Source organism: Notothenia coriiceps, unplaced genomic scaffold (assembly GCF_000735185.1).
Source record: "Notothenia coriiceps isolate Sejong01 unplaced genomic scaffold, NC01 NC01_scaffold00012187, whole genome shotgun sequence".
Lineage (NCBI taxonomy): Eukaryota > Metazoa > Chordata > Actinopteri > Perciformes > Nototheniidae > Notothenia > Notothenia coriiceps.
The window spans coordinates 35,904-62,791 of NW_011344888.1; the positions used below are offsets into that span (position 1 = coordinate 35,904).

The window sequence follows — 26,888 nt, forward strand, 5'->3', positions numbered from 1 at the left end:
TAGACTGAATAAAAAAACAATGAAATTCCGTTTTGTTGCAGTTGACATTTTTACAAGTACAAGCTGACAGCACAAAGGAGTAAGATAGTCTTTAATATAACATTACATGTTCAGTTGACTGAAGATTTAAACAGAAGCAAATAAAGAAGCATACAATCACAAAGTTATAGTTTTTCGTTTGTCCTAAAAAATAATTAAGCACATGAGTTCAACTGATGGTCAAGTAGCTCGAGCGGACTTAGTTCCTATCACAGTTTGAGTTCTTTGATCATTGGCTCGCCCCGCAGACCCAGCAGGAGGTTGTTCGCTGCCAGGGCGGACATGTTGTTACGGGTCGCATAAGAGGCACTAGCAATATGTGGGAGAATCACTGTGGGAGGAGAGAAAGAAAACAAATGATAGAAAGTCAGAATGTGGTGGTGGTGATAAGTTGGCAAAGATAGTGTCACTTGAAAACCAACCAAAATAGTGACACTTGAAAAAAACAAACAATTTTTAAGGCAGTTAAAGCACTAATAAGTCTGAGAGACTTACCACAGTTTTTGAGGGTGAACAGTGGGTGGCTGGTGGGCAGGGGCTCAGGAACAGTAACATCTAACCCCGCTCCTGCTATCTGCCCAGTGGACAGAGCCTCATACAGGTCTTCCTGGTTCACCACACCCCCTCTGACACAACATAGAAACCACGTTTATAGAAAGACAGGGAAAGCAAAGAGACTGTACTCTTGGTCAGATTAAGAAGAAAAACGGATCCAGTATGTTGGTCGTTACATTAGCACAGTCTTTTTTCAAAGTCTAACAGAGAGAAACACAAGATGAACCTTAAAAATAATGATGAATGTCATCTAAATAAGGTTATATAGGTTACTATATGTTCTCAAGAAGGATAAGGGTACCTGCTTGTGTTGATAAAGATGGAGGTGTTTTTCATCTTGGAGAAGAGGTCTTTGTTGCAGATCTCCTTCGTTTCCGGCGTTAAAGCACAGCACACAGACAGGAAATCTGACTGCTTGGCCAGCTCGTCAAAAGAGACTAGACCCAGGGAAAGTACCATTGATGTCATTAGAATAAAATCCTGAATGTCTAATTTCATGAATTACAAAAGACAGGCATGAGTATTTCTGAGATCAGCATGTGAGAGGTCTCTTAGACTAGCCAGCATAATAGAATGCTATTAAAGCCTTCACAATCCAACTTGTTGACAGTGTTTCTATTGTGCATTGTTTTTAGCAAAATAACATGCTGGCATAGGATATTTTAGTATCCACAAATCTATAATGCTTACCATATTCTGCATTGATGACACTGGCCAACTCAGGCCTAGGGGCCACGTCTGCGTAGATGAATTTCTTTACTTTGAAAGGCGCCAGACGCTCGGCGATAGCCACACCTTAGAGCACAAACGACATTTATGCATAATGTGGGTTTGATGACAAAATGATGGGCATGTTGTGTGTGGTGTTTTATATACTGCATGCTCACCAATCCTCCCCAGACCCAGGATACCCACAGTGCTGCCGGCCAGCTCGTGTCCACACAGCCACAGAGTTCTCCATGTGCCCCAGCCACCACTGACACAAGAGAGAGAGAGACTTTGACCTCTGACCCTTGAAAAACTGTTGTTGATGTATACATGGATACATTTGGGGTGTGTGAGTAGGCAACATTACGTTTTGGCTTCATGGGTGGCCTCGACGAGCCTCCTGGAGGTGGTGAGCAGCAGAGCAACCGTCAGCTCAGCCACTGAGTCTGTCAGAACATCAGGGGTGTAACCCACACGGATCCCTCTGGGGAAAGGGCAAAACACACAAACGACACACAATTTTATACACGTATGTCACAAAGGGTTGGCAGACACAAGTTTGTTAGTGTTTTTTTCATTAGTGTAACCTTGAAATCGAGAAATTGAATTAAACTTAATGTAGTCTCCATCTACTATGTCAGAACATCAATTTACATACACTCAAACACATCTAGATTTTACACAGGTCTTATTTATCCTGACCTATGCTCACTACTTCCCAAACACATGTACCAATAATTGCACTAACCAGTAGTATTGTCAAATGCAGCCTTAAGATTTTTTTAAACGGAGAAGAATCACCTTTTTTTCAGCTCCTCCAAGGAGAGATGGTCAAAACCCACTGACATAGTACTGAGAACCTTCAGGTTTGGACCTGCAAGAGCACATCAATCATTTACACACATAAACACATGTAAATATGCTAATTGTGTTCAGACTTTCCTCAGACCTGCAGCATCCAACAACTCGGTATCGATCTTCTCCGTCAGCACGCAGACCAGACCAGCGACACCTTTGACCTTCTGCAGCAGCTCCTTCCTGGGCACGGGGACATCATCGGAGTCCCACAGCTCAAACTGCACCCTAGGAAAACAGAAACCATGACTGATTATACAAATCAAATGAATGTTTTTTTGTTGCTGGTGCAAAAAGTAATTAGTTGCTGAAGCTTCAGTTACAGTTCTCAAGCTATATCACATATACTGTAAATGATAGAGGCACATTTCTTTAACTCTGCTGCAGGGGAATACCCTTCAGGCTACCAGTCTTATCTGACTAACCTTAGGTCAAACATTAGCAGTCCTGTTTACTCAAAGTAAATGATGAACTTTACAAAGCAGAACATTAGCAAGTATCACAGTCAAATCAGCTACAATACACAATTACTTTGTCATATAGAATATTCTATAATAAAAACATTGATTTAAAGTGGTTAACAGGTCACCAGTACTCACTGTCCAGATTCACGGAGGATCTTCAGGCCCTCGGGTGGGATCTGTCGGGTGATATACACCCGTGGCAGGGTTGACATCTCCCTCTGCACCTTGCTTGTTAGACCTCCAGCCATATTCAAAGGAGTAACAGCAACCTGCTGGAGCCGACGCAGTGCCATACGACTGCACCACATTGCAAGATGAGAGTGAATCTGTGGGCAGGTGTCTGAGAGATGACAGTGGTGCTTTGGAGAGCAGAGCCTGTTGTGTATCATTTGGCTCTAGTTCAGGGGGAGGTTCCTGTCTGTGTATTCAACCAATATGATAAGAGGGAGTGTGTCTCTAAATTCTGAAGTTGAAAAATACTGTCTGTCACAAACCAAACACAAAATCACTGAGTCAAATATTTGAGCTGAGTCTGGTTTAAGTGTAAATAGGTCATTTCACTTCAGGCATAACAGAATTTAAAACACAGATTTATAAATAGAAATGTTCCTCTTGATCTCACCCACCACACACACATTTACAAAGACAGTAGATCCCGAACAGCATAGGGTTGTTTCTTGAAATCATCCCCACGAATGGGAGACAGTAGGATGTAAATGGTTCACTCTGCTGCTGACCTTTGTTTCTTTGAACAGTAAAGGACCAAACGTTGTTATTTTAGTTCTGTCTCTGGCTGAAATATATTTTGCATTTTGTCTTTACTTTTCAATTGGAGCTGACTTTCATTAAAATACATAAATACATTTATGAATTAATACATTACAAATAAATAATGGTTTGATTGCTGACCAAGGAGTTTTGTGAATAATATACAAAATAATATTGTCCAAATAAGATGAGAAGAGGTCTTTGTCTGTATCATCATAAAAAAGAGAGACAGATTAACAACTGGGTAATATTGTTTGGAGCTAATGATCGAACATGTGAGAAGTAGTTTTCCTGCTGATGTATTTTCAAACAGTTTTAATTGTCATGTAGTAATATCATACAATGCATACAAACTTATACACAATTTTGTACGGAAGATAAAGTTTAGTAACAACAAACGTTTTAAGAAGAAAAAATTGGCAAAAATTTGGAACATTGACAAAATGTCACATTATTATGAAAATCCAGTGTTGACTTGCTGATTTATTGAGTTTTGAAAATGCAAAAATCCATATTTAATATTTCACAAATGGTATATTTATAAAAATAATTATATAGAAAAGTCTTTTAAATTGACATTTAGGTGGTTTTTATGGTGCTTATCCTTCCAAAATAGGGGATATTTCAATAACAAATGTAGTCCTGAAAAACACTGTGAACCTATTGGATGGCCTTGGTCATGTGCTTACGGTAACCCGGAACCACTCCAAGTTTTTTAACCAGTCACAACCATTCATTCGCCCTAGCTTGTCGCGCATACTGACAGGTAGCTACGTCTAATAATTGGTTTAATTTGTGACAATATTCAAAACGCATTTTTTATATAAATTTGTAGAATAGAAACACTTGACATATCTGTCTACCCTGCGGATGTATTCGTAGCCTAACGTATGTGTCATCACTTTTAACGAGTTTAAGATAAGTGTCTTCGCTACCGGCTCCAGGCAGCAGTGGCACTCAGAGCTAGCTAGCTGTAGCTGCTAACACTGAGCTCTACTCAGCAGCTTCACACATCAGCCAGCGTTTGTATTACGGTAGCTTACTGTTGTGGTATGTGATTGTTAGCATCCCTCACTTTATTGGATCAAGACAGACACTTAACCTTTTGACAGTTGTCAAGTCAACCACATTGCTGACAGTTAGCCACATTGAGGGTAATGTAGCCAGTTAGCTAACCCACAACAGGGCGTTGGTTTTAGATTAAAAACGATAACCACCAAAACGTTTTATATCTTTAATAATCACGGTTTGTACTTTTATATTTGTATAAGGTGGAGTTTTTATCTCAGACAGTTGAATTCCCCCCTCTTCCCCTTCCAGTATGGCTGCAGACTCGATGGAGATTGACGACTCTCTTTACAGGTAAGTCTATTTACATTATTTCCCTTACTAAACCCCTTACACTTCGGATACAGATTTTTCAAGACAAGGAATATCTGGCATTGCTTTATGCCAGAGGTTTTCAGTTTTGTTTCAACCAAGGTCAGGTTCCCTTAAACGATGCATAATATAGGCTACCTGGTACCTCTCATGAATTTCCATTGGAAAATAAATGACTTGCACTTAATAATAATACTTTTTATACCTCTACTGTAGAGACATGTTTAGGAATACATTGTATCATGTATTTAAACACAACACAGGTTACATATAAAACAATGCAATCATTAATCAATTCAATGATCAGCAAGTGAGAATGTTCCTAAAAAGCATTTTAAAGTTAGAAAAGGGCTATTTTGAATTGCTCCTCTTGGTCTCTCTTATCACTTGTCCTCACACTTCCTCTTCCTTCCTTCTCTCCGTCCAGCCGCCAGCGCTATGTGCTGGGAGACAGTGCTATGCACCAGATGGCCCAGTCCTCCGTCTTTCTCAGTGGAATGGGTGGACTGGGGATTGAGATAGGTATGCTAAATGATAACATATTGCACAACAGCACTGTAAAGATATTCAATGCCAAAGTATTCACATTAACTACATCGCCAATTGTGGTTTGACACTAAGCAACTTCCCTTTTGGTTTCACAGCAAAGAATATTGTCCTGGCTGGTGTGAAGGTATGCGATCTCGTTCACCATTATGGTTGTCCAATATTGCTACATTAGCAACACTATATCATTTTTTCAATATGTAGCATCTTAAGAAATTTTATTTTTTTCTTGTGGCATTATCTTTTTTATTTATTTTGTGCACAGGCAGTCACCCTTCATGACACAAAGCAGTGTGAAACCGTGGATCTGGGCTCCAACTTCTTTATCCGCAAAGAGGATGTTTTGAGCCAGAGGAGAAGGTACTACACAACGCTGGATTCTTAATCTTAACCTCTCACTTTACTCACAATCTCATATAGCATGTACGGTGCCTCCAGAAAGTATTCATACCCCTTCACCTTTTCCACATTTTGTTATATTACAGCCATATTTCAAAATTGATTAAATGAATTTGTTTTCTCAACATTCTAGACACAACACCCCGTAATGACAAAGTGAAAACGTTTTTTAAGAATTTTTTGTAAACATGTTAAAAATAATCAAATGAAATATCACATGTACATAAGTATACACAGCCTTTGCTATGACACTGACAATTGAGCTCAAGTGCATCCCGTTTCCACTGATCATCCTTAAAATGTTTCTATAACTTGATTGGATCTGTGGTAAATTAAATAGATTTGACATGACTTTGAAAGGAACACACCTGTCTATATAAGGTCCCACAGTTGACAGTGCACATCAGAGCACAAACCAAGTCATGAGGTCCAACGAATTGTCTGTAGACCTCAGAGACAGGATTGTATCAAGGCACAGTTCTGGGGAAGGGTACAGACACATTTCTGCAGCATTGAACGTCCCAAAAAGCACATTGGTCTCCATTATTTGCAAATGGAAGATGTTTGAAACCACCACGGCTCTTCCTAAAGCTGGCCGCCCAAACCAAACTGAACATCGGGGGAGAAGGACCTTAGTCAGAGAGGTGACCAAGAACCTGATGGTCTCTCTGACAAAGCTCCAGTGTTCCTCTGTGGAGATTGGAGAACCTTCCAGAAGGACAACCATCTGTGCAGCACTCCAACAATCAGGGCTTTATGGTAAAAGGTACATGAAAGCCCCCATGGAGCACCTAGAGTACTCTCAGACCATGAGAAAAACAAATGGTCTGGTCTGATGAAACCAAGATGGATCTCTTTGGCCTGAATGCCAAGCATCATGTCTGGAGGAAACTAGACCTGGCCAACACCATCCCTACAGGGAAGCATGGTGGTGGCAGCATCCTGGTGTGAGGATGTTTTTCAGCAGCAGAAACTGGGAGACTAGTCAGGATCAAGGGAAAGATTAATGCAGCAATGTACAGAAAGATCCTTGATCCAGAGCGCTCTGGACCTCAGACTGGGTCGAAGGTTCACCTTTCAACAGGACAACGACCCTAAGCACACAGCCACAATAACAAAGGAGTGGTTTCAGGACAAGTCTGTGAATGTCCTCGAGTGGCCCAGCCAGAGCCCAGACTTGAACCGGATTGAATATCTCTGGAGAGAACCTGATGGAGCTTGAGACAATCTGCAAAGAAGAATGGGAGAAACTGCCCAAAGATAGGTGTGCCAAGCGTGTAGCATCATACTCAAGAAGACTTGAGGCTGTAATTGCTGCCAAAGGAGCTTCAACAACGTTTTGAGTAAAGGGTGTGAATACTTATGTTTATGTGATATTTGATCTTTTTTTATTCATTTGCAAAAATTATTCAAAAACTTTTTTCACTTTGTCATTATGGGGTATTGTGTCTAGAATGTTGAGAAAACAATTGAACGTAATCAATTTTAAAATATGGCTGTAACATAACAAAATGTGAAACAAGTGAAGGGGTATGAATACTTTCCGGAGGCACTGAACATACTTTTCCTGGGATCCACATGCATATGATAACTCTTCGATCTATTCCCCTGTTGATTTATTTCTTCTCACATTCATATGTAATCTCTTTTACTTCTCTACCACAGGGTGGAGGCAGTGTGCCCTCGGGTTGCAGAGTTGAACCCTTATGTCCATGTCGACACATCTTCCTCTGCTTTGGACGACAACACAGATCTCAGCTTCCTTGGAAAGTACCAGGTAAGATATTTGTTTCTAAAATATTTGTGTGTTTTCTTTTTAAAAAGGTCTCAAATGTCCAAATATAACCTCTTGCTTAGTTAGTCCAAAATATATTTAGTTTAATATGATACAAAATGAAGAACAGCAGGACATCTTGGTTAATGATCATTAAGAAAACAACAGGGCAATTATGTTTGTGTCGATTGACTAAACCACCTAAAAATGTTTTCATTGTCATTTATTTTTTAGATTGCAAATAACCCTTTTCTTCTGCTCCGCCTCCTCTTTCAGTGTGTTATTCTCAGCGAAGCCAGATTGAGTCTACAGAAGAGAGTCAATGAGTTTTGCCACTCACACCAACCCCCTATCAGAGTAAGTCTACAGCCATATAGTGGTTATCCATAGTTCAGAGCTTTAGCTAAACCATGTCTTACACATGGGGAACACACACATATGAACCTTTTGCCCGTATGTTTTCCAGTTCATCGGCTGTGATGCATACGGCATCTGTGTGCGGGTGTTTTGTGATTTTGGAGATGAGTTTGAGGTGTCAGATCCCACAGGAGAGGAGCCCAAGGAGATTTTCATCCATAGTATAACGCAGGTACTCTATCCATCTTCTTCTTTATTTTATTTTGTATCATTAAATATGATAATGAGCTCCATCTTTGTGTGTTCGAAGAGACAGATGTTTGCGTAAACATAAAGATGCAGTTCCATGAATTATCTTTTGAAATATGAGCCCAAAATGACGGTGCCTGCTCAAAATAACATTTGATCTCCTTTTTATTTTGGAACCTTCAGGATAATCCTGGGGTGGTGACCTGTATGGACAACCAACCCCACGGCATACAGACAGGCCAGAGTGTTGTGTTCAGAGAGGTCCACGGCATGGTGGAGCTCAACGGCACCGCAAGGCCAGTTTCAGGTATTAATTCTATATTGACAATATTAAGTTCAGTATATATATATATTTTTTTAACTGAAAGATGGTTATCACCACAGATCAACATATTTAGAATATGGTTTGAGTTTATATTTGTAATCGACAAGGTGAAAACAAATGCGCTGCTATTCATAACGTACTCTTGAACTATTGCTAGTGCAGATTCTGTTAAATCATTTTAGTTTGAAGGTACAAAATAATAATAAAAACTATTTCTGTCTTTTGTTTATGTCTCTCCTTGTTTGTGTGTTGTTTGAATGTGTGTGTGTGTGGTATTAGTCCTTTCCCCTCACAGTTTTTCAATAGGGGACACATCCCAACTGCAGTCATATGCACATGGGGGTTTCTTTGTTATGGTGAAAGCCCCCAAGACGTTCAGATTTGTAAGTTGTCAAAAAAAAAAAAGTACATTTCTAAATCAACACTTTTTGTGTGTGTGACCCTTCATTTGTCCACTTGGGTGTTTCAGGAGACGATGGAGAAGCAGTTGTGTGATCCACAGGTCATGACTCCAGACTTCAGTAAACCAGAGGTGAGCGCTTGAAGCTGTTCATCATCACACAGCAAGATCACCATTGATTGTGCAACATTACCTACAGAGCAGGCTTAGCTTGAATTTGATTTTTAGCTACTTATCAGTGAGCGTTCAGAAAAAAAAAGCCATCACAACCTCCAACCAAAGAGCATGTGTCCTTATTTAGCATTTTTTTTGTCAGTATGCATTATTAAATTGTGGTGTTTTTTTTTTTCTGGCTGTTACAGTTCATGTTTCTGTGATGACATATATCTAAATGTTGACCTTGATACGTGATGCCAAACCCTTTTTTATTTATTTTTTGTTTATCCAAGCTGTTTCCTCACAATCTTTTTACATCTACCCATCAGGCCCCACTACAGATCCATGCCGCCATGTGTGCTCTGGACGTCTTTCAGGAGCAGCACAGTAGACTTCCCAACACTGGGTAAACAAAATATTTCCCTGCTTTTCACTGTTGACACGGTGTCTTCTGCTTTGTACTCCAACCGTCCCTAAGGATATCACATGTCTGGATTTCAGTGTGTGAAGTTGAAATGTGACCCCGTTGTGAGCAGTTTTTCTCTTTATGCCATCAGGTGTTTACAGGATGCTGAGGTTTTACTGAAGCTAACCGAGGAAGTGAATGAAACTCTCAGGAACAAAGTGAGTGTTTTTTTCTTTTGTCAGTCCGTCGTGCTTTGATTTGATTGAACCTGCAAAGATGCACATAAACCCTCTTTGACAACCCAATGCATGCATCTCTTTCTCTTTCCCCCCCTCTTCCTCTTTGGTTCCAGGCTCCTGTGAATACTGAGTTGGTACGCTGTCTCTCGAGAACAGCGAGGGGAACTCTTCCTCCGTTAGCAGCAGCTGTGGGAGGTCTAGCCAGCCAAGAAGTTCTTAAGGCCATCACAGGGAAGTTTGCACCCCTGCAGCAGTGGGTAGGTTACCACAAGTAAACTGTAGGCCACCTTTACACAAGTGAAATGGGGCTAATACATTCATTAGCTCCATCTACCATTGCAACACAGCATATGAAACCATTAGTTTTAGGGTTTTAACATTTTCCCACAATGTTTTTATGTGTAATTTATCATGTCTTTCTGTTTCTCTCAAGTTTTATCTCGATGCCATCGAGGTTGTCAGGCCACTTCAGTCTGTTTCTGCTGAGGAGTTTTTACCAAGGGGCGATCGGTATGATGGATTACGAGCTTGCATCGGTGAATCGATGTGTGTAGAGCTGCACAAGCTCAGGGTCTTCATGGTAAGGATTCTGCAGTGCATGCAACATCTCTTTTTATATTGACTTATTTGAAGGTTTATGTCCTAACACTACACTGTGGTCTCTTCCAGGTGGGCTGCGGTGCCATTGGCTGTGAAATGCTGAAAAACTTCGCCCTGCTTGGGGTGGGATTGGCTAACAGCTCAGGGGAGGTGGGTGTTCTTTCTGCATTTCCTCTACTCTGTGTGAATGTGTTTTTTATGAATTGTAATATTTTAACTTTATGTAATTAGCAAGACTTTTTAATCTATCTGTCAATTCTCAGGTGTTCATCACAGACCCAGACCTTATAGAAAAGTCCAACCTCAATCGGCAGTTTCTCTTCAGACCACATCATATACAGGTAAACGTCTATTTCAATATTTACTCACCTTCAGCTCACCTTTGCCATATGTGAAATTGTGTCTCTACTGCTATGCAGCTGTATTCTGTAAACAAATCGAAAGAAATATTGAATCAGACAGGAAGATAATTATACTAAAGTTATCGAATTACAGTCAGAGTGAAGGAGAAACTCGATCCGAATCAACCACATGCACCAAATAGCAGTGGTGGGAAGTAACTAAGTAGATTTACTCAAGTACTGTACTTAAGTACAATTTTGAGGTACTTGTACTTGACTTGAGTATTTCAATGTTATGCTACTTTTACTTCTACTCCAGTACAATTCAGAGGCAAATTGTGTACTTTTACTCCACTGCATTTATGTAATACCTTTAGTTACTTTGAAGATTTGGATTAATAATGGGAAATATAATCAACATTTAAATAAGACTTTAGTTACACTTGGAATACAATCACAAGCTACCCTGCAGCATACAAAGTCATTTAAACTAACAGCACCTTTACCAGCTTTAATAAACACATTAATGCATCAGTAATTATAATCAAAACATATCATATATATTATTCTGAAATGGACCAATCTGCATAATGAGTACTTTTACTATTAGTACTTTAAGTTTATTCAGAGACCAATACTTTTGTACTTTTACTTGAGCAACATTTTGAATGCAGGACTTTAACTTGTAACAGAGTATTCCTACACTCTGGTACTTCTACTTTTACTCAAGTACAATATCTGATTACTTTTCCCACCTCTGCCAAACAGACATTAACTTGTTTTTTCTGTCTCCCTGTGTCTCAGAAACCGAAGAGTACCACGGCAGCAGAAGCCACTCAAGAGATCAACCCGGAGCTGCAGGTGGACGCTCATCTCCACAAGGTGTGTCCTGCTACTGAGAGCGTCTACAACGACGTCTTCTACTCCCGTCTGAACCTGGTGGTCACGGCGCTGGACAACGTGGAGGCTCGGAGATATGTAGACAGGTGGGTGCAGATATTTAGATGACACAATTAATGCTCGTTAAATCATTCAGTTGATATTTACTATTTGGGCCAACAACTGATATTGTGTTTTGTGCATTGATTGTGTTTTCAGCCGCTGTTTATCCAATCAGAAACCTCTCCTGGATTCTGGCACCATGGGAACTAAAGGACACACTGAAATCATCGTGCCAAATTTGACAGAGTCCTACAACAGCCACGTGAGTGTGTATGAGAGTGTGTATGCTATTGACTACCTAGTTTCAGAATAATCTCTTTCCATACCATCACACCTGAAAACGCATATTACATGACCATTAACGTACCCTGATATTTGTGAAATCGTTACAACTATTGGTTTCTGCCCTGCTCGACTAAAGCATCATCCGGGACTTTTTAAACAAAAAATGTCAGCAGCATTTTCAAAAGTCTCTGTTTTTAGGAGTTTGAAAATATCAGAGTAGTGTGGATGCTCAGAGTAGCAAAATATGTTGTGAGTTATAAAAATGAAAACCTATAAATGTGGGTGAAGTCTTTACAATGTTCCTAAATGTATGTTTTCCTTTGCTCCCCAGAGGGACCCCCCAGAAGAGGAGATCCCATTCTGCACTCTCAAGTCTTTCCCTTCTGTCATAGAGCACACTATTCAGTGGGCCAGAGACAAGGTCAGTCTGCTTGAAACCCAAAAAGTGCTGATTATCATTTTTATAACTGTGCTGTCCTAATTTTTAAAATGTCTCCCTTGCTCTTGTCTAGTTTGAGAACTTGTTCGTCCACAAGCCCTCCATGTACAACTCATTTTGGCAGACCCACTCCTCGGCTGACGCGGTGCTACAGGTAAGACTTTTGTCATAAGTGTTTCTCCGACTTATTATAAGAAACATTAGTGTTGATCTTGGCCAGCGATGTAATAGTTGGTTTGAAAAGATTGTGTTTGTGTTTTTATTTGTGTAGAAGATGCAGGTGGGAGAAAGTCTGGAGGGGGCCTTCCAGGTCGTTAAACTGCTGAGCAAACGGCCCAGCCAGTGGGACCAGTGCGTCGTTAATGCCCGACTGAAGTTTGAAAAGTATTTCAAGAGAAAGGTAACGAGTCTCCTCCTTAAAATTGAAAAAAAAACATTTGATTTGCTTTATGTATATATGTTGGAAGCTACACAATATCACCTGAATGTGATTACATGCTACTCGTTTTGTTCTCATGCAGGCCCTACAACTGTTGCACTCTTTCCCGCTGGACACGAGGTTAAAAGATGGAAGTAAGTTTTTCTCAAACAATTGTGTATTATTCAATTTACCAAAAATAATTGTATCTGCATCAAAACGGTACCATTTTTTTGTATCCTAGGTCTGTTTTGGCAGTCCCCAAAAAGACCTCCAGCACCTTTTGATTTTGACTTGAAAGACTCTTTGTGAGTATGCTCTAATGTTACAGGTTAAGCCTTTCCTTTATTGGATGTTTCCTATCTAAGCTTTCCCAAACCTCCTCCGTCCCCCTTAGGCACTTCACCTTCATTGTCAGCACTGCCCGGCTCTTCGCAGGGATTTATAACATCCCTTACTCAGAAGCGGTAGGTCGCATACACTCACACATTTACTCACTCCAACACACACACACACACACTGACTAAACTTTTCATTATTATTATTTTAGGATATCTCTGAAGAGGCGGTGACCAGGATTCTCTCAGGAGTAAAGATTCCCGAGTACATGCCTTCACAGAAAGTACGCTTCTCCATATATACGTTTTTTTGATTCTGTCTGAGCATAAAATATCCTAATCTAGTGTTTTTGTTTTCTGTCCCTTCCAGTGCATAGAGACAGATGAGTCGGCGAAGAAGCCTGATTCCATGAAGATGCCTCTAAGCAGTGAGGAGGAGAGGGAGGCCATCGCACAGCTGGAGCAGGCCATCGCTACGGACAACGTCACAGCAGGTTCACAATTAAATAAATACCAATATTTGTCAATGGACACTGATGTTAAGTAATATCCTATACATCGTTGTGAATAGTTAGGAGCCAGGCTCTCTATTTCCCAATTCTATTAAAGGTCCCCTATTATACTCTGCGAGGTATTTGGTTAAAAAAACACACAATGGTGCTCTAGGAGGAGATTCAGGTGATAAGGTGGGGAGGGGGTGTTACCTTGGTTGGTGATTGGCTAATGGTTACACAACCCAAAAAAACGTTATGACATCATAAAATGGACAAAATCTGATCAGCTCTTTTACAGACAGGATTTTTTGTAAATGGATCAGGACAAAAAGAGAGGGGTTTTTTTTTCTTCTGAAACTTTCAGAATCTCTTTTCACAGAGGGGACACATGTTTATGTATAAAAGACATGAAAACGTGTTTTTTGCATTATAGGTGACCTTTACGTTTGCATGCCTATATTACAATCACTGTAACCCCACCTCTAACAGCTGATACTGTCTGTGCTTCCAGAGAGGCTACAGGTGAGTCCACTGCTGTTTGAAAAGGACGATGACCGCAACGGCCATGTTGACTTTGTCACCTCAGCATCTGCTCTGAGAGCCAGGATGTACGCCATCGAGCCCGCGGACAGACTCAAGACCAAACGCATCGCTGGCAAGATCATCCCCGCTATCGCCACAGCAACAGCTGCTGTGGCTGGACTGGTGAGAGATGTTTTAAATGTTGCCATAGTGATGGTTTAAGTTGCTGTCATTGTTTTAAAACACCTATATACAAAAAATGTAATTTGTGAAATAAGAAAACAAAAAAAATGTGACACTTATTTCTAGGATATATAGGTTACAGTACATATGGATATACATATATAATATGTATATATGTCCTGACTACCTTGTGCCTGTTGGAGATGGATGGATGGACAGTATTATGATGTCAACGTAAATAAATGCTGATAAGTGTGGTTTCATTGTTGAAACCAAATACATTTTTCAATATCAATATTATATCAATATATTTGCCTTTTTATTATTTTGATGTATTCAGGTGGCCCTCGAGTTGATCAAGGTGGTTGGAGGCTATGATTTTGAGTCCTTCAAAAACTGTTTCTTTAACCTGGCTATCCCTGTGATGGTGCTCACTGAGCCTGCCCCACTGAAACAGACACTCATCAGGTAAAGGCAAACGCACACTGTCTCTCACTGTCCCAAACTGCTTAAAAGTGATACATCCTTAAACGTTTTGTCCTAGCATGTGTGTTTTGACCGTACACTGAAGATGTCTTTCTCACCACACGACTATTATTCATTGAAATCTCAGCTAAATTGCCCCAAATGTCATCATTATAACAGTTATAGTGTAATGACAGCTGCATGCCTTCTCTCCCAGGGACAACATTTACTTCTCCATTTGGGACTGTTGGACCATCTTTGGCCATGAGGACTTCACTCTCTCTGAGTTCATGAATGCAGTCAGGGTGAGACACCATTCACTTGTTAACTAATCCTACTTGTTTATTATTATTACTTCAGATGCAGTTACCACATCATCGTATTTCCCCTGAAGTCTCTTACTGCTGCGTTGTGTTTTTCAAGGGTTTTGATGTTTCATTTCAGGAAAAGTATGGAATGGAGCCCACTATGGTCGTACATGGTGTGAAGATGCTATATGTGCCTGTGATGCCTGGACACTCAAAGAGACTCAAACTTACGTAAGTGTTTCCGTGAAAAACAGATCTTTTGAAAACTACAGGAAGTCTGTCTGCTGGACAAAGTCACTTAGTCTTTCTTTCTATATGGCTTCAGAAGATGCTCTTTATAATCTTTGTATGACTTTCTGGACTTTAGCTTGTGTATCTGTATCGATGCAGGTTTCCTGGACAAAGACTCATCATCATTTAAAACCAATCAACAGATGCACTTAACCCTGCCTCTCCCTCTGTTCAGAATGCAGAAGCTGATCAAGCCGTCAGTGGACCGCCGCTACGTTGACCTCACCGTGTCCTTCGCTCCAGAGGCGGACGGAGACGATGACCTCCCCGGCCCCCCCGTCAGGTACTTCTTAAGCCGCAATGGAGAGACACCCTGACACCTTCCTGGATGTCGTCTTCAAACCTCTTGTGTCCTTACTTCCCTTATTTCATGTAAATTCTTGTACCCTAAATAACCTGGGCCATGGCCAAGAGCTTTCCCTCAGGATGTTTTCTGACACGGGCAAAGCCCCTGGCCCAACACCGGCCCCCTGTAAGTAATGGAGCAAGACAGTGCCAGTCCTGGAGCCAGATTTGTTCTAGCCCACACAAGGCTGCTTGAGTAGCACTTAACTGTACCTGTGTACATATTTTCTCTGTTCTGTTTTCTACTCTGGTGAAATGCACAGCTCTGCCTGTGTGGATGCCTTAATTGATTCATAACATTTGTTTCTGTTTGTGGCAGTGAGTCTGACTAAAAACTATGTTTACAGAAACTTGCATACTCCCTATTTGTCTAATTTCTGTTTATAGTCTGCAAGTCCCTAAAGCGGGTGGTGATAGGACTGTAGGGGCAGGGATGTGGATTTGTAGTTGGTAGGCATCACGTCTTCTTCCTCTGTCCTCTCATTGGCTAGAAATCATAATGTATGTACAATTACCAGGTGCAAAAGGTCAGAACAGTGAAACCACCAAAGATACTGATTATCATTGTGTCTGCCGATGGTTGTTCTCTTTTATGATCACCTTGACTGCCTCATATCAAAGGGGACGGGCATTACCTAAAACATTACAGAGCAACACACAGGCAGCATCTTACCATGCTTTATCACATGATGCACATCAATTCTTAGGGATGTGTCACTGTGCTATTGACAAGTGCCAACTATTCAGAAAAGCAGCAATTTGATTTAATCGCTCCTCAATCCGTTGGGCTTTACTTTCCATGTAAAGCCACCCACTCATTGTAGCTGCTAGTCTAACCTATCATGATAAATACTTAGGTAACGACTGCATTGACAATACTTAACATATTTGGTTAAACAGTATGTTCTTCATTAGATTAACGGCATGAGTTCAATGGCTGTCACACACAGAAATAAAAAATGTTTTGACTGACACAAAACATCTGTTCAACCATCCAGGATTACACTCCTACTGTTTCAAAACACGTCTGTTCAAATCTGTGCTGTTAATTCATTATTTGATAAACAACTGCATTTGTTTATTGATGTGTGTCCATGACATGTATTTATTTACTTGTTAATAATTCTTGTCACTTTTGTGTCAAACTGAGCCTGTGTTGATGAGCTCCGTGGAGTCATGGTAATTGTGAATCAACAATGGACAAAAGTCAATAAAGGGGGTATAAATAGTGAATCGTACTTCTATTATGTAATAGAATTACGGTCCCAAGACACAAAATGATTATTTGGCCACGTTTATTTTTCTCCCCATAACCAGAGGTTCAGCAATTCACTTTGCACAGGAAATATCATATCATATCGACAACATTTCTTGTGCAGTGAATGTCATAAGTGTAAACAATGTCAACATGTGACAATGATGTATGTTCCTGTGACAGACAACTCAACCAATGGTCCAATAAAATATAAGATTTCTTGATGTCCACAAGACTAAAGCTGCTCTGTGTCTTTGTTTTACATAATAACAGTAGATATACAACTACTACTTTTTTCACAGAAAAAAAACCTTCAACTATTTTGCTGATTTTCTTTTATAAAATTTCAATCATCTGTTTCCTAGTAGTGAACAAAAGGCAAAACATTCTCCAGCTTCACACAGAATATATATTGTATATTAGATGAAGGCTATTTGTGGAAAATAACAATACATTTATACACCTCACCTTAACCGCTCTGGGAAGGTGTTATGTTCCTTTGTTAAAAATTGACATTTTATAAAGTGAACCATTCACAAAAAAAAACACCAGCACATTATTCATTCATGAAAATAAGTGTTGTTGCAGCCACATGTTTTCAAAGTAGAGAAATTAACCCAAACATCTCATATCTTGCATATCATCTCGTGTTGGGATATCAGTAAATACAATTCTATACTAGAAATATAATTGATAACTGTACACTGTTGGATAGAGCATAAATACATTCAATAGTTCATTTAGAGCTCATATGCCATCATAAGCATGTTTTCATCTTGCATTTCATTTGTGTTCATTTAGGGTTTAAAAATACAGATTTCTGTACAAATGATAGCTCCAACATATATTACAGAACCTTACAGAAAATGTATTTCATGTTAGTCGAACATAAACACATTTCCATTATATATCTAGGTCCTGCAAGTTGCCCCAGCTGGGTCCCACCTTGACTTTGGCCTTCATCTTTACGTACAGTTTTACTGCTGACTCCATCTCCCTCTTCACTATATGAGCAACCTGACAGAAATACAAAGAATGATGTTTATGTATGGGCTTTTCCAGTTTCTCTCCGCTAGAATTCGTAGGAAATATATAGTCTACATTACTCAAAACGAACAAATTGTTATCTTTCATCACAGGCTAATCATTTACTGCTAACATACTGTATCATATTAGGGCCCTGTTCTTTATTTTGTGAAATGAGACTTATCAATGCATGCATACAACTGTAACTAACCTGTTAAACTACTATAAAATACCTACCAAACACTACTGATGATTTAGCAATCCAAATACTGTTCCTACCTGTATGAGGTCTTCCTCTGTGGTTTCATAGATGAGCTCATCATGCAGCTGCAGTACAAAGTAGGCTCCTCTGAGTGGAGATGTTCGCACCCTGCGGTTACTGCTGGCTGTATAACAGACATCATAGAACATGGTTAATCTATTTCTGCATGTAGAGTATACATAATGGGGGAAATAAGATTTAAGTCACCTGAATGTGTGTGCTGGTGAGAGAGGGGAGCTGCAGGATATGTTTTTTGTAGTCGTTTCTGGATGTTCACGGTGGCAAGTTTCACAATGTCTGCTGCTGAACCCTGCACAGTTGTGTTTACTGCCTGACGCTCTGCCTGAAGACACGGGGATGTAATGTAGTCAATTCAATAATCACACTTTAATTAAACATTGCCCATCTTACAAATAAACAATGTAAAGTTCCCATGAAGAACGTGCTTACATGCCCTTTGACGTGCGTATTGGTGTTAGTGATCTCAGGTAGGTACCTCCTGCGGCCCATCAGTGTCTGAACATAGCCGTTTTTTATACAGTTCTTCACAGTTTCTCTCAGAAAAGCATTGATCCCTGAAACACAAGACAAGGCATGGATACTTCATTTCTGTTCCCTGTACTTCTGTATTTCTAATGATTATACCCTCTTTTATAAAAGTACTAAATAACTGCAAACAATGCTTGGGATTACATTATGAACAATTCATTTTTGTAGGATTGTTACCACGACAAACTGCAAAATATTAAAATGCACAAACAATTTATAACAATGAAAACCAAACAGCAGTGTATACCTTTGTATCGAGCCTTAAAACTCTCGATGTAGCAGGCCGCGTCGTTCTCCTCCACTCCCATTTGCTCCCCCAAAGACTTCGCTCCCATCCCATAGATAATGCCATAGCAAATCTGCAAAGACAACAGCCGTGAGAATGCATGCGGGTCCATGTGACCGTCTCTCTCTCTCTCCTGCCTAGCTGTACCTGTTTGGCCTGCTGTCGGAGGTTGTCGTTTACAGACTCGGGGTCAATGCTTTTCCACTCAGCAGCGATGCAGCGAAACACGTCTGCTCCTCCATTCAGCACCTGGCAATGCCCACGGTTCATTTATTTGACATGTTTTTTTATGTTAGTTATGTGATGTTTCCTTGCTTTGTACTGACTTGCAGTAGGCGTTGATCCTTAGAGAGGTGAGCCAACACTCTCAACTCCAGCTGAGAATAATCAGCTGCCAATATCATCCCACCTACAGCACAGTACAGAGAGACACAACTGGTAGAGCAGTCTGAGACAAGGTTGCAGACAGTAAAGGTGACACAAAGCAACTATATCATTATAGTAACCTGAAAAGGGAACGAAGGCATGCCTCATGCTGACACAGAAGGCCGGGCCTTGTTCTGAGGTCACCACAGAGCGTCTTTTCTTTCTGTATCAAAACAGTATGTGCATTAGTTGGACAAAAGTATTAACCTTAATGTAACTCCAGCCAAGTTTGGTGATTACTCATGGAATTCCAAACCATTCCCCCCCACATACATCATGTAGTATGTTATTTTTTCACTTTAAATACCTAAAGTCTGTCTTTATCAATTGATAAATGTTTTATTTCACTTTTAAACCCTATCTCAAATCAACATAGCAAAGGGGGATTTGCATTGCAGTGTTATAGGTGTATTATAAGTCATAGTCTTTGCAGAGATTTTCATATGACTGATAGTAGAAATATGAAAAACAAATGAAGGTGTATAGATGACTCAAATCCACGCGTATCAGCACAATCCATAAATAAACGTTAAAATTGAAATATGGAAAATATAATCTTGTTTTTTTTGTTTATATGCATCAGATATAAACTGAATATTGATGTTCACCTACCCTTTTTTGCCGTCTTGTGAAGGTGGGCTCTCCCCCACCACCGTGGGCATGGAAATCTCAAAGTCTTTGGGGACATTCTGTATGTTGGGCTCAGTGAAGCTCACTCTACCTGAAAACAGAATGAACTTGGTCAATGCACGCTGTAGTTCTACTTCAAATAAAAACTGTATCCAACAAAAGTATTAAATTACCAATGACATTAAGGTGTGTCCACACACAGGCGTATTTAATGTCTGTGTGTGTGTATGTGTATTACCTGTTGCTGTGTGTGTCTGGGCGATGGGATATATTCTGTCCATGGCCAGTGTGTTGTGGTACTGCTTCTCCCGCTGCAGGGGGAACACCACCTTGGTCAGGGCGTTAGTGATCCGCCTCCACTCCAGGATCACACCTGGCAACGGGTGCAGAGGGCGGAGCTTCTCCAGAACATCCTACCAACCATTACAATTCGGTTTAAACAAAGTGGCACGTTATCTCACAAATATAACCTGATCTTCACACAACAGATACAGTGTAATAACTTCAAGATGTCACCTTGGTGGTGCTAAACTGTTTTCCAAGTCGTACTCTGCTGCCGCCTCGCCTGGTGTAGCCAAGAGTCTTCCTACTTTTGGATCCACCTACGTCACCGTTTGGAGGCAGGTGCAGCTCTAAAAACAACACCTATAGTACACATGTATATGAGGACACATACGTTTGGAAATGGGAAGTTTTACTCTGCTGAATTATGCTGGGACAATGGTCAGACCTGTGCTATGTCGTCGATGCTGGTGAGGGAGAAGCTGTGTCCGGCCAGGTTGTAGGCCTGGGACTCCAGCGCTGAGAGTTTGGCTTGCATCACATGCTTTTGTCTTTCACACTCTTCAACACTGAAGCCCACTCCATTCAGCTCCAACAGAGCCAAAGAAACCTGCGAGGGCATCTCAATGCTTCTGAATAAGTCTGTCACGAGCATTTAAAAACATTAAAAAAGGGTTAAATTACGTATATTTTACACACTTATATCTATACTCTGGAAATGTATGAATGTCTGTTAGACTGTTTAATAATAATAATAATAATATAATATTAGATTCAATTTGTATAGCACCTTTCAAGGCACCCAAGGCCGCTTTACATGGTGAACAAACAAACAAACAAAAGGGGCAAATAATAAAGTAAAAATTAAATAAATAGCAGTAGGAGTGACAATATATATATATATATACTCTTTATACCAAGCATGCCGTCTTTCTCTAGCAGGCCGGTCAGATGGTTCATGACAGCGTGTACGAGCACGCTCTTGGTTGCTGCCCTAACACGAGGATCGTGTGCATGCGGGTTTCCAAGTCCGCCCAGCAGAGACAACTCTTCAGGACAGTAGACCGTCACCATGTTGGGTAGAGTCCTCTCCTCACTGCCAGGGTCCAACAGCCAGCACGCAACCTGTGGCAGACAATCAAAACAACTTTGATAAAGTGTCCGAAACACATTTCATAGCAGAAAAGGTTCTTATAAACTTTCAGGTTTTTCTTAAACGTTCATTTAAAGTCCCATTGTGGAGGACATTCTAATTCCCTTAAGAGAAACTGATAAATGATTCATGGACAAAGTTTGTCTTTTGCTATATTTAATAAAGTAATAGAGAAAGTTTATATACAATTGAAATCAATCTCAAACCCAGGAACAGAGCAACTTCATCCTCAAAGGATAAAATGGCTTTGCACCCCGAACACAGCTTACACTATATAGTAGAGAGAAAATAGCCAACTGGTCTCACCCATCAATTCTCTTAGGCATTGTCTAAACATCCCCACCATTAAAGCATAAAACCCCACAGTCCTTAACCATTTGGAAATCCACCTTTTGCCCTTCCTGAAATGTAAATCCTAATCATATGTCTGACTATTTAAACGAGGAAAAGGCAATGAGAGTATAAGACATCATCTATATACAGTGGGGCAAAAAAGTATTTAGTCAGCCACCAATTGTGCAAGTTCTCCCACTTAAAAAGATGAGAGGCCTGTAATTTTCATCCTAGGTATACCTCAACTATGAGAGACAAAATGAGAAAAAAAAAATCCAGAAAATCACATTCTCTGATTTTTAAAGAATTTATTTGCAAATGATGGTGGAAAATAAGTATTTGGTCAATAACCAAAGTTCATCTCAATACTTTGTTATATACCCTTTGTTGGCAATGACAGAGGTCAAACGTTTTCTGTAAGTCTTCACAAGGTTTTCACACACTGTTGCTGGTATGTTGGACCATTCCTCCATGCAGATCTCCTCTAGAGCAGTGATGTTTTGGGGCTGTCGCTGGGCAACACGGACTTTCAACTCCCTCCAAAGATTTTCTATGGGGTTGAGATCTGGAGACTGGCTAGGCCACTCCAGGACCTTGAAATGCTTCTAACAAACCCTTTTTTCGTTAATAAATTCCTTTTTTACCCTTTTCTGTAAAAATGTTTCCCCCTGGGGTGAACTATTTAAAGAAAAGGGGGAGCTTTAGACCCCCGAAAGGTGCGTTTTTTTCAACAAGAGGTGGGGCAACCCAAAGTTCTAAACTAAAAAAGTGTTTTTCCTTTTGCCCAGTCCCGAGCTTTAATTTGAAAAAAGGGAAAAGTCACAGGGTGTTTTTTTTTTTTTTTTGGAACAGGGCTTAAAAAGAATGAAAAAAAAACATTAAAAACAAGGGCCCTTTATAATTGGTCGTCAAAAAAACAAAAAAGGTTTTAAAAATTTTTTAACAATAAAGCAGCAAAAAAAAAGGGGGAATTAAATACGTCTTATTTTTTATAATTTTAAAACTATGAAAAAAACAAAATGGGTTGTTGAAATTTAGTAAAAAAGTTTTTTTTTTTTTGGGTTGGTAAAAATCTGAAGAACCAGGTGGTAACATTCAAAAATTTTTTTTTTAATGAAATTTAAGAAAAATTTTTTTTGTATACTTATAATCAAAGAAACTAAGACACGGAGAAGGATTCCCTCAAATCTTTCCCTTTCTCTCAAACAAAAATTTTCTGTACAAAAAGATAACCAAAAGAGTTATAGTCTGAGTTTTAAATTAAAGTAACCGCAAGTTGTAACTTCGTTAAGACCTAAACATAAAAGTTAAGTTATACCATACCGACATACCAGAGACCACAAAACGTACTTAGCTTGGAAGATAGACCGTTATTTTCACCACTACTTACTATTATTTTTTTTGTCTTCAAGGTATTTCAAATTATTTACATAGACAAAGTACAAGATTAATGTCAATAGGAAAGGCTTCAGTCATCATGGATATCCTATATTAACGTACCGAAGATAGAAAGTAAGGTACTTACAGGTTAGTAGACGAGAGTGAGTAAGTGGGTGGTGTTGGGCCCATGTACAACATATTTTGAAACAGATTCGGATCCCCCACGTAGCTTACGCTATTAAAAACCGCTTTGACCTTATGGCTTTTATCCTTTTGTCGAACCGGGCTTTTGGCTTGACGGGCTTTACGCTTTACTAATTATCGTCTCATATATATATATATAAAAAAAAAAATGTTACAACAAGTCGAATGGACTAATACCTTTTTCTAGTACTAATAACCGTTTTTGAATTGAATTTAATTAATTAAGTGTATACCCAGGTATTTTGTAAATAAGTCGTGGACAATTACGGTTGTGTCATGTAATTAAGGTTCAGTTCAACGAAAAGAAAAAGAGACATCCTGATTGCATGTTTTTGTTTCACGTAGTTCTTGTTTCGGTTCCACGAATTTTGACGTAGTTTTGTAAGATCCTGGTCAATCCGGTATGTTGTTTTTATCGACATTTATTTCTGACGGTCCGGAAGTTGTTTTAACGAGAATTCAAACCATGGATGCACAACAACGACTACTTCATTAGTTTTGCGCCGCTTGTTCGTGCCGACACGCTGGTCGCACTCGAGCGCCGGCCGGACGAGAAGTTGTCGGTTGTACAGCGGCGAAGACCTCTATAAAGTTTTATAGTCTGCACTCTCCCGTCGCCTAACGCTAAACATTTGACACAAGTCGGACTATAAAAGAGCCTCCCCCACATTGACGTTTCTGAAAGGTGTGAAGCCTGAATGAGGTGGTTTGAACTTAGTTTTGTGGGCCTGTTTATACGCCTTCCACTAACTAGTTGCATTGGGCACAGAGAACTTTAAGCCGGGGCGTTTGGGCTTTTCCCGGAAAAATTGGTAAAAGCCCGGCTAACAAAAGCCCACCGGGCTATTAAGGCGGCCACGGTAGGGATGAATTTCGGGGACTACTACCAGAACTCGGCTGGGGACAGAAACAAAATTATATCTACATCTTCCTGTTTTTTGTAATAGTTAACATTTTATTTACAAATGTTTTCACCCTTTTATGTTGTTCAAACATACTCGGTAGATATTAGAATCAGAAAACTATAAAAAAAAAAAAAATAAAAAAAAAAGATGTCGTAATTAAAATCAGAAACGCAAAGTATAATCTATATTTGTATAAAAAGGCGACCTAGGGTTTTTTACGTCTGTACGGTGTTTACAGTGCCAGTCAAGCAAGAACAATTTCTGTGCGAAAGCTCGCTCGCACGGGTGCTTGCACGGGTAGCTCACGGTAGTGATGCATGTAACATCGGAACGAAACTTCCCTTTTTCAAGATGACCCTCTAATCGATCGGTGTTTTTGTTTGACGCTGTAATGAGAGAGAATGTACTGTTGTAATAAAGTATGGTCTCAACTAACTGTGATTTAATGAAGCGCTGGGGAAAGATTAGCAAGTGGGTTAAGACCTGACGTCAAGTTAGAACTGGTTTTTTTTTTATTTTGTGGTTTTTCCTACTTTTCGAATTACTAATCGAATTTACGGAAATGCAAAAATGTCGATTCTAGATCGGACGCAGTGACTGACGCGACTGTTTACTTTATCGTTTTTACTATCCGGTTTGGAGAATAGGACTAGTTGAAATAAAGTGTAGTAAAAGTGTCTTGAAGTTTTCCTTGTAACTGTGCGTTAAAATCCTAGCGAACTACGGTAACATTTCCGCTGTGAAGTCAACGATCGCAATCGATCGCAATCGGATTGGTAACTGTGAATTCCTGTTGGATTGATATGGTAGTCTACCTTCTGCGTACGGTAGCCTACTAGCGGAACCCTACAAGCAAAGCCGTCAGGCCGTCTTTACCCCGAACGGTTAGCTCCCCGACAAATAAGTTGGTGGGAGTCGGTAAGAAAGAAGAAAAAAAATTGACACACTGGCAACGAAAAACGCGCCTCAGAATCGTCGTCAGTCGGTCGTCTCCACTGCCGCATCTTTCGTAAGATCTAAACTCGTCGGGTGTATGAAACGTTATTGCTGGGTAAAAACTTCAACTGAAAATAAAACAAAAGTGGACGGAAGGGCTTTATTCAAGGGTCTGTTTTAAACTAAACACCAGGGTCATCCTTAACATACCAGGGGCCCTGTAGCAATTAACGAGTGGCAAAGACTTGCCACTCGTTTTAGGGTCTTGATGTGCCCCCCTGCGATTCGAGTTACTGGACGGTCTCTCGACCCTGGTTTCATTTGTTTCCGTATGGTAGTCATGGGTGATGCGGCGGTCCCCTGAGTTGTAGGTACGCAACGGGCCTGCACAGGGTGGACGGAATTCGGTCAATGTACAGGTCCGGGCAGACTTCACGGATCTCTCCGTTAAAACCTTAGGCTTAGGGTCTTCTCCTAACCCTCTTACAGTGAATACCAGCTACGTGGTTTTATTATGAAAACCATTTTAGTTGATCTCACAAACCTCCTCGTTCTTACGACCAACGTAGAGGTTTCTTGTGGTATGGATGACAACTTTGCTACCCCCACCTTTATAGTACAAACCCCGACCAAAAAGACGTTTCCTGGTCCTCTGACTTAGGCACATTTCCCTTATTCTTCTTACCCGGTACATAGCACTGTAAACTCAACTGTTGGAGGACGAGAGGCCGGCGTGGAAAAGATAGTCCGGTTCCCGGGTAACTTCTAACTTTGACCGGACCAGAAAAGTCGTGACCTGTTACTAGGTTTGTGTGGACGGGGCCCTCTGCTTCCTCCACCGAAGCATTGGCGGGACTAGGTGACTCGCAAGACGCGACGGCTGACGCGGCCAAATCGCAGCTCGGTGAGATTCAGTTACCGACGAGAATGGTCTGGGCGCGCAGGCGCCGAGCTTCGGGCAGGGTCTTCGAGAGCGGGCGGTTCCCTTAAAGATTTATATCCTACTTAGGATAAAACTGCGCCGCGGTCGGCGTCCGTCCGTGCTTCACCTGCAAGTAGGCTTTTATTAACCGACTACACCAACCGCAGGCGTGCTGCACTACTTCTTTAGTGGAACAACAGAAGGAAACGAACCCACTCCCAACACGTGGGTTTTGGCCGAGGAAGACGGAAGGCGTGAGCGGGGGCATCAGACAAGTTCATCTCTTATGTACGGTCGCAAGAAGAGGCGGGCAAATGTCCGGGTGCACATTTAGAATAATATATATCATAATCTTAAATTATGAATACTACTACTTACGATAAAAAAAGTGATTTATGTCGTTGTGTAGAAACTGAGTACAGCCAGCAAATATTGACCTTATAAATGTTAATAAATAATTCAATTGACACAGGCATCAGATGTTTGTTGTTTTATCCTTTATGTGTTAATTTGTGCTAATTTGTCTGTGGTCTGTATTTGGTAATAACACTGGATGCATCGGGAATCTTCATGTTTACGAGTCCTTTATAAGGTTTTAGTTGTTTTTTGACGCTCCGACGTGTGTGCTGCGAGGCGAAAGGCGGTTGCAAAACTTTGCGGCTGGGACGGTACCGCAATATACTGCGTCCTCGCTCCACGTCGGCATCGCGTCGCTAAGAGTCCTGCGAGGCCACCCCTAGTACCCTAA

General features: G+C 40.4%; 3 protein-coding genes across 5 annotated transcripts; 1 reads left to right on the top strand and 2 right to left on the bottom strand.

Moving 5' to 3' along the window:
* Positions 1-74: 74 nt before the first annotated feature.
* On the bottom strand, positions 75-3,016 carry grhprb (glyoxylate reductase/hydroxypyruvate reductase b). The gene is made up of 9 exons (XM_010773217.1): positions 2,757-3,016; positions 2,252-2,385; positions 2,104-2,176; positions 1,670-1,786; positions 1,482-1,570; positions 1,285-1,389; positions 896-1,031; positions 535-665; positions 75-370 (listed from the first exon to the last, which is right to left on the bottom strand). The coding sequence occupies exons 1-9, from the start codon at positions 3,008-3,010 to the stop codon at positions 249-251; spliced, it is 1,161 nt and encodes a 386-aa protein (XP_010771519.1). The 5' UTR covers positions 3,011-3,016; the 3' UTR covers positions 75-248.
* Positions 3,017-4,124: 1,108 nt separating this feature from the next.
* Positions 4,125-16,122, top strand: uba6 (ubiquitin like modifier activating enzyme 6). 3 transcript variants are annotated; one of them, XM_010773219.1, is made up of 32 exons: positions 4,125-4,155; positions 4,661-4,751; positions 5,197-5,291; positions 5,414-5,442; positions 5,581-5,675; positions 7,380-7,491; positions 7,765-7,845; positions 7,955-8,077; positions 8,278-8,401; positions 8,699-8,802; positions 8,889-8,951; positions 9,305-9,381; positions 9,533-9,599; positions 9,734-9,877; positions 10,054-10,200; positions 10,290-10,370; positions 10,484-10,561; positions 11,366-11,547; positions 11,660-11,765; positions 12,120-12,209; positions 12,301-12,381; positions 12,499-12,627; positions 12,749-12,800; positions 12,890-12,953; positions 13,043-13,112; positions 13,196-13,267; positions 13,354-13,477; positions 13,989-14,182; positions 14,523-14,650; positions 14,865-14,952; positions 15,092-15,186; positions 15,422-16,122. In XM_010773219.1, exons 2-32 carry the CDS (start codon positions 4,711-4,713, stop codon positions 15,561-15,563), a joined length of 3,078 nt encoding a protein of 1,025 aa, XP_010771521.1. In that variant the 5' UTR covers positions 4,125-4,155; positions 4,661-4,710; the 3' UTR covers positions 15,564-16,122. The 3 variants fall into 3 exon arrangements, with proteins under 3 accessions (XP_010771521.1, XP_010771523.1, XP_010771522.1); XM_010773221.1 differs by having other exon boundaries at positions 4,129-4,155; positions 4,710-4,751; XM_010773220.1 differs by lacking the exon at positions 4,125-4,155 and adding an exon at positions 4,261-4,277.
* Positions 16,123-17,074: 952 nt separating this feature from the next.
* LOC104947243 (DNA polymerase theta-like) lies at positions 17,075-21,428 on the bottom strand. The gene is made up of 13 exons (XM_010773218.1): positions 21,225-21,428; positions 20,756-20,949; positions 20,542-20,670; positions 20,264-20,438; positions 20,008-20,116; positions 19,476-19,558; positions 19,296-19,378; positions 19,117-19,218; positions 18,931-19,042; positions 18,585-18,709; positions 18,342-18,477; positions 18,152-18,258; positions 17,075-17,863 (listed from the first exon to the last, which is right to left on the bottom strand). The coding sequence occupies exons 1-13, from the start codon at positions 21,379-21,381 to the stop codon at positions 17,750-17,752; spliced, it is 1,626 nt and encodes a 541-aa protein (XP_010771520.1). The 5' UTR covers positions 21,382-21,428; the 3' UTR covers positions 17,075-17,749.
* Between the last annotated feature and the right edge of the window lie 5,460 nt (positions 21,429-26,888).

Bases quoted from the DNA above. Each gene is read 5' to 3' on its own strand.
- grhprb (XM_010773217.1), bottom strand. From the start codon at position 3,010: ATGATACACAACAGGCTCTGCTCTCCAAAGCACCACTGTCATCTCTCA. The intron at 2,386-2,756 runs GTGAGTACTGGT...CTGTTTTCCTAG, and splicing joins ATCCTCCGTGAATCTGGACA to GGTGCAGTTTGAGCTGTGGG. The intron at 666-895 runs GTACCCTTATCC...ATGTTGTGTCAG, and splicing joins ATCTTTATCAACACAAGCAG to AGGGGGTGTGGTGAACCAGG.
- uba6 (XM_010773219.1), top strand. From the start codon at position 4,711: ATGGCTGCAGACTCGATGGAGATTGACGACTCTCTTTACAG. The intron at 5,292-5,413 runs GTATGCTAAATG...TTGGTTTCACAG, and splicing joins TGGACTGGGGATTGAGATAG to CAAAGAATATTGTCCTGGCT. The intron at 10,562-11,365 runs GTAAACGTCTAT...CCTGTGTCTCAG, and splicing joins TCAGACCACATCATATACAG to AAACCGAAGAGTACCACGGC.
- LOC104947243 (XM_010773218.1), bottom strand. From the start codon at position 21,381: ATGGTGACGGTCTACTGTCCTGAAGAGTTGTCTCTGCTGGGCGGACTT. The intron at 19,559-20,007 runs GTAGGTGAACAT...GTTTTGATACAG, and splicing joins TCACAAGACGGCAAAAAAGG to AAAGAAAAGACGCTCTGTGG. The intron at 17,864-18,151 runs GTAGGAACAGTA...TATTTCTGTCAG, and splicing joins CAGAGGAAGACCTCATACAG to GTTGCTCATATAGTGAAGAG.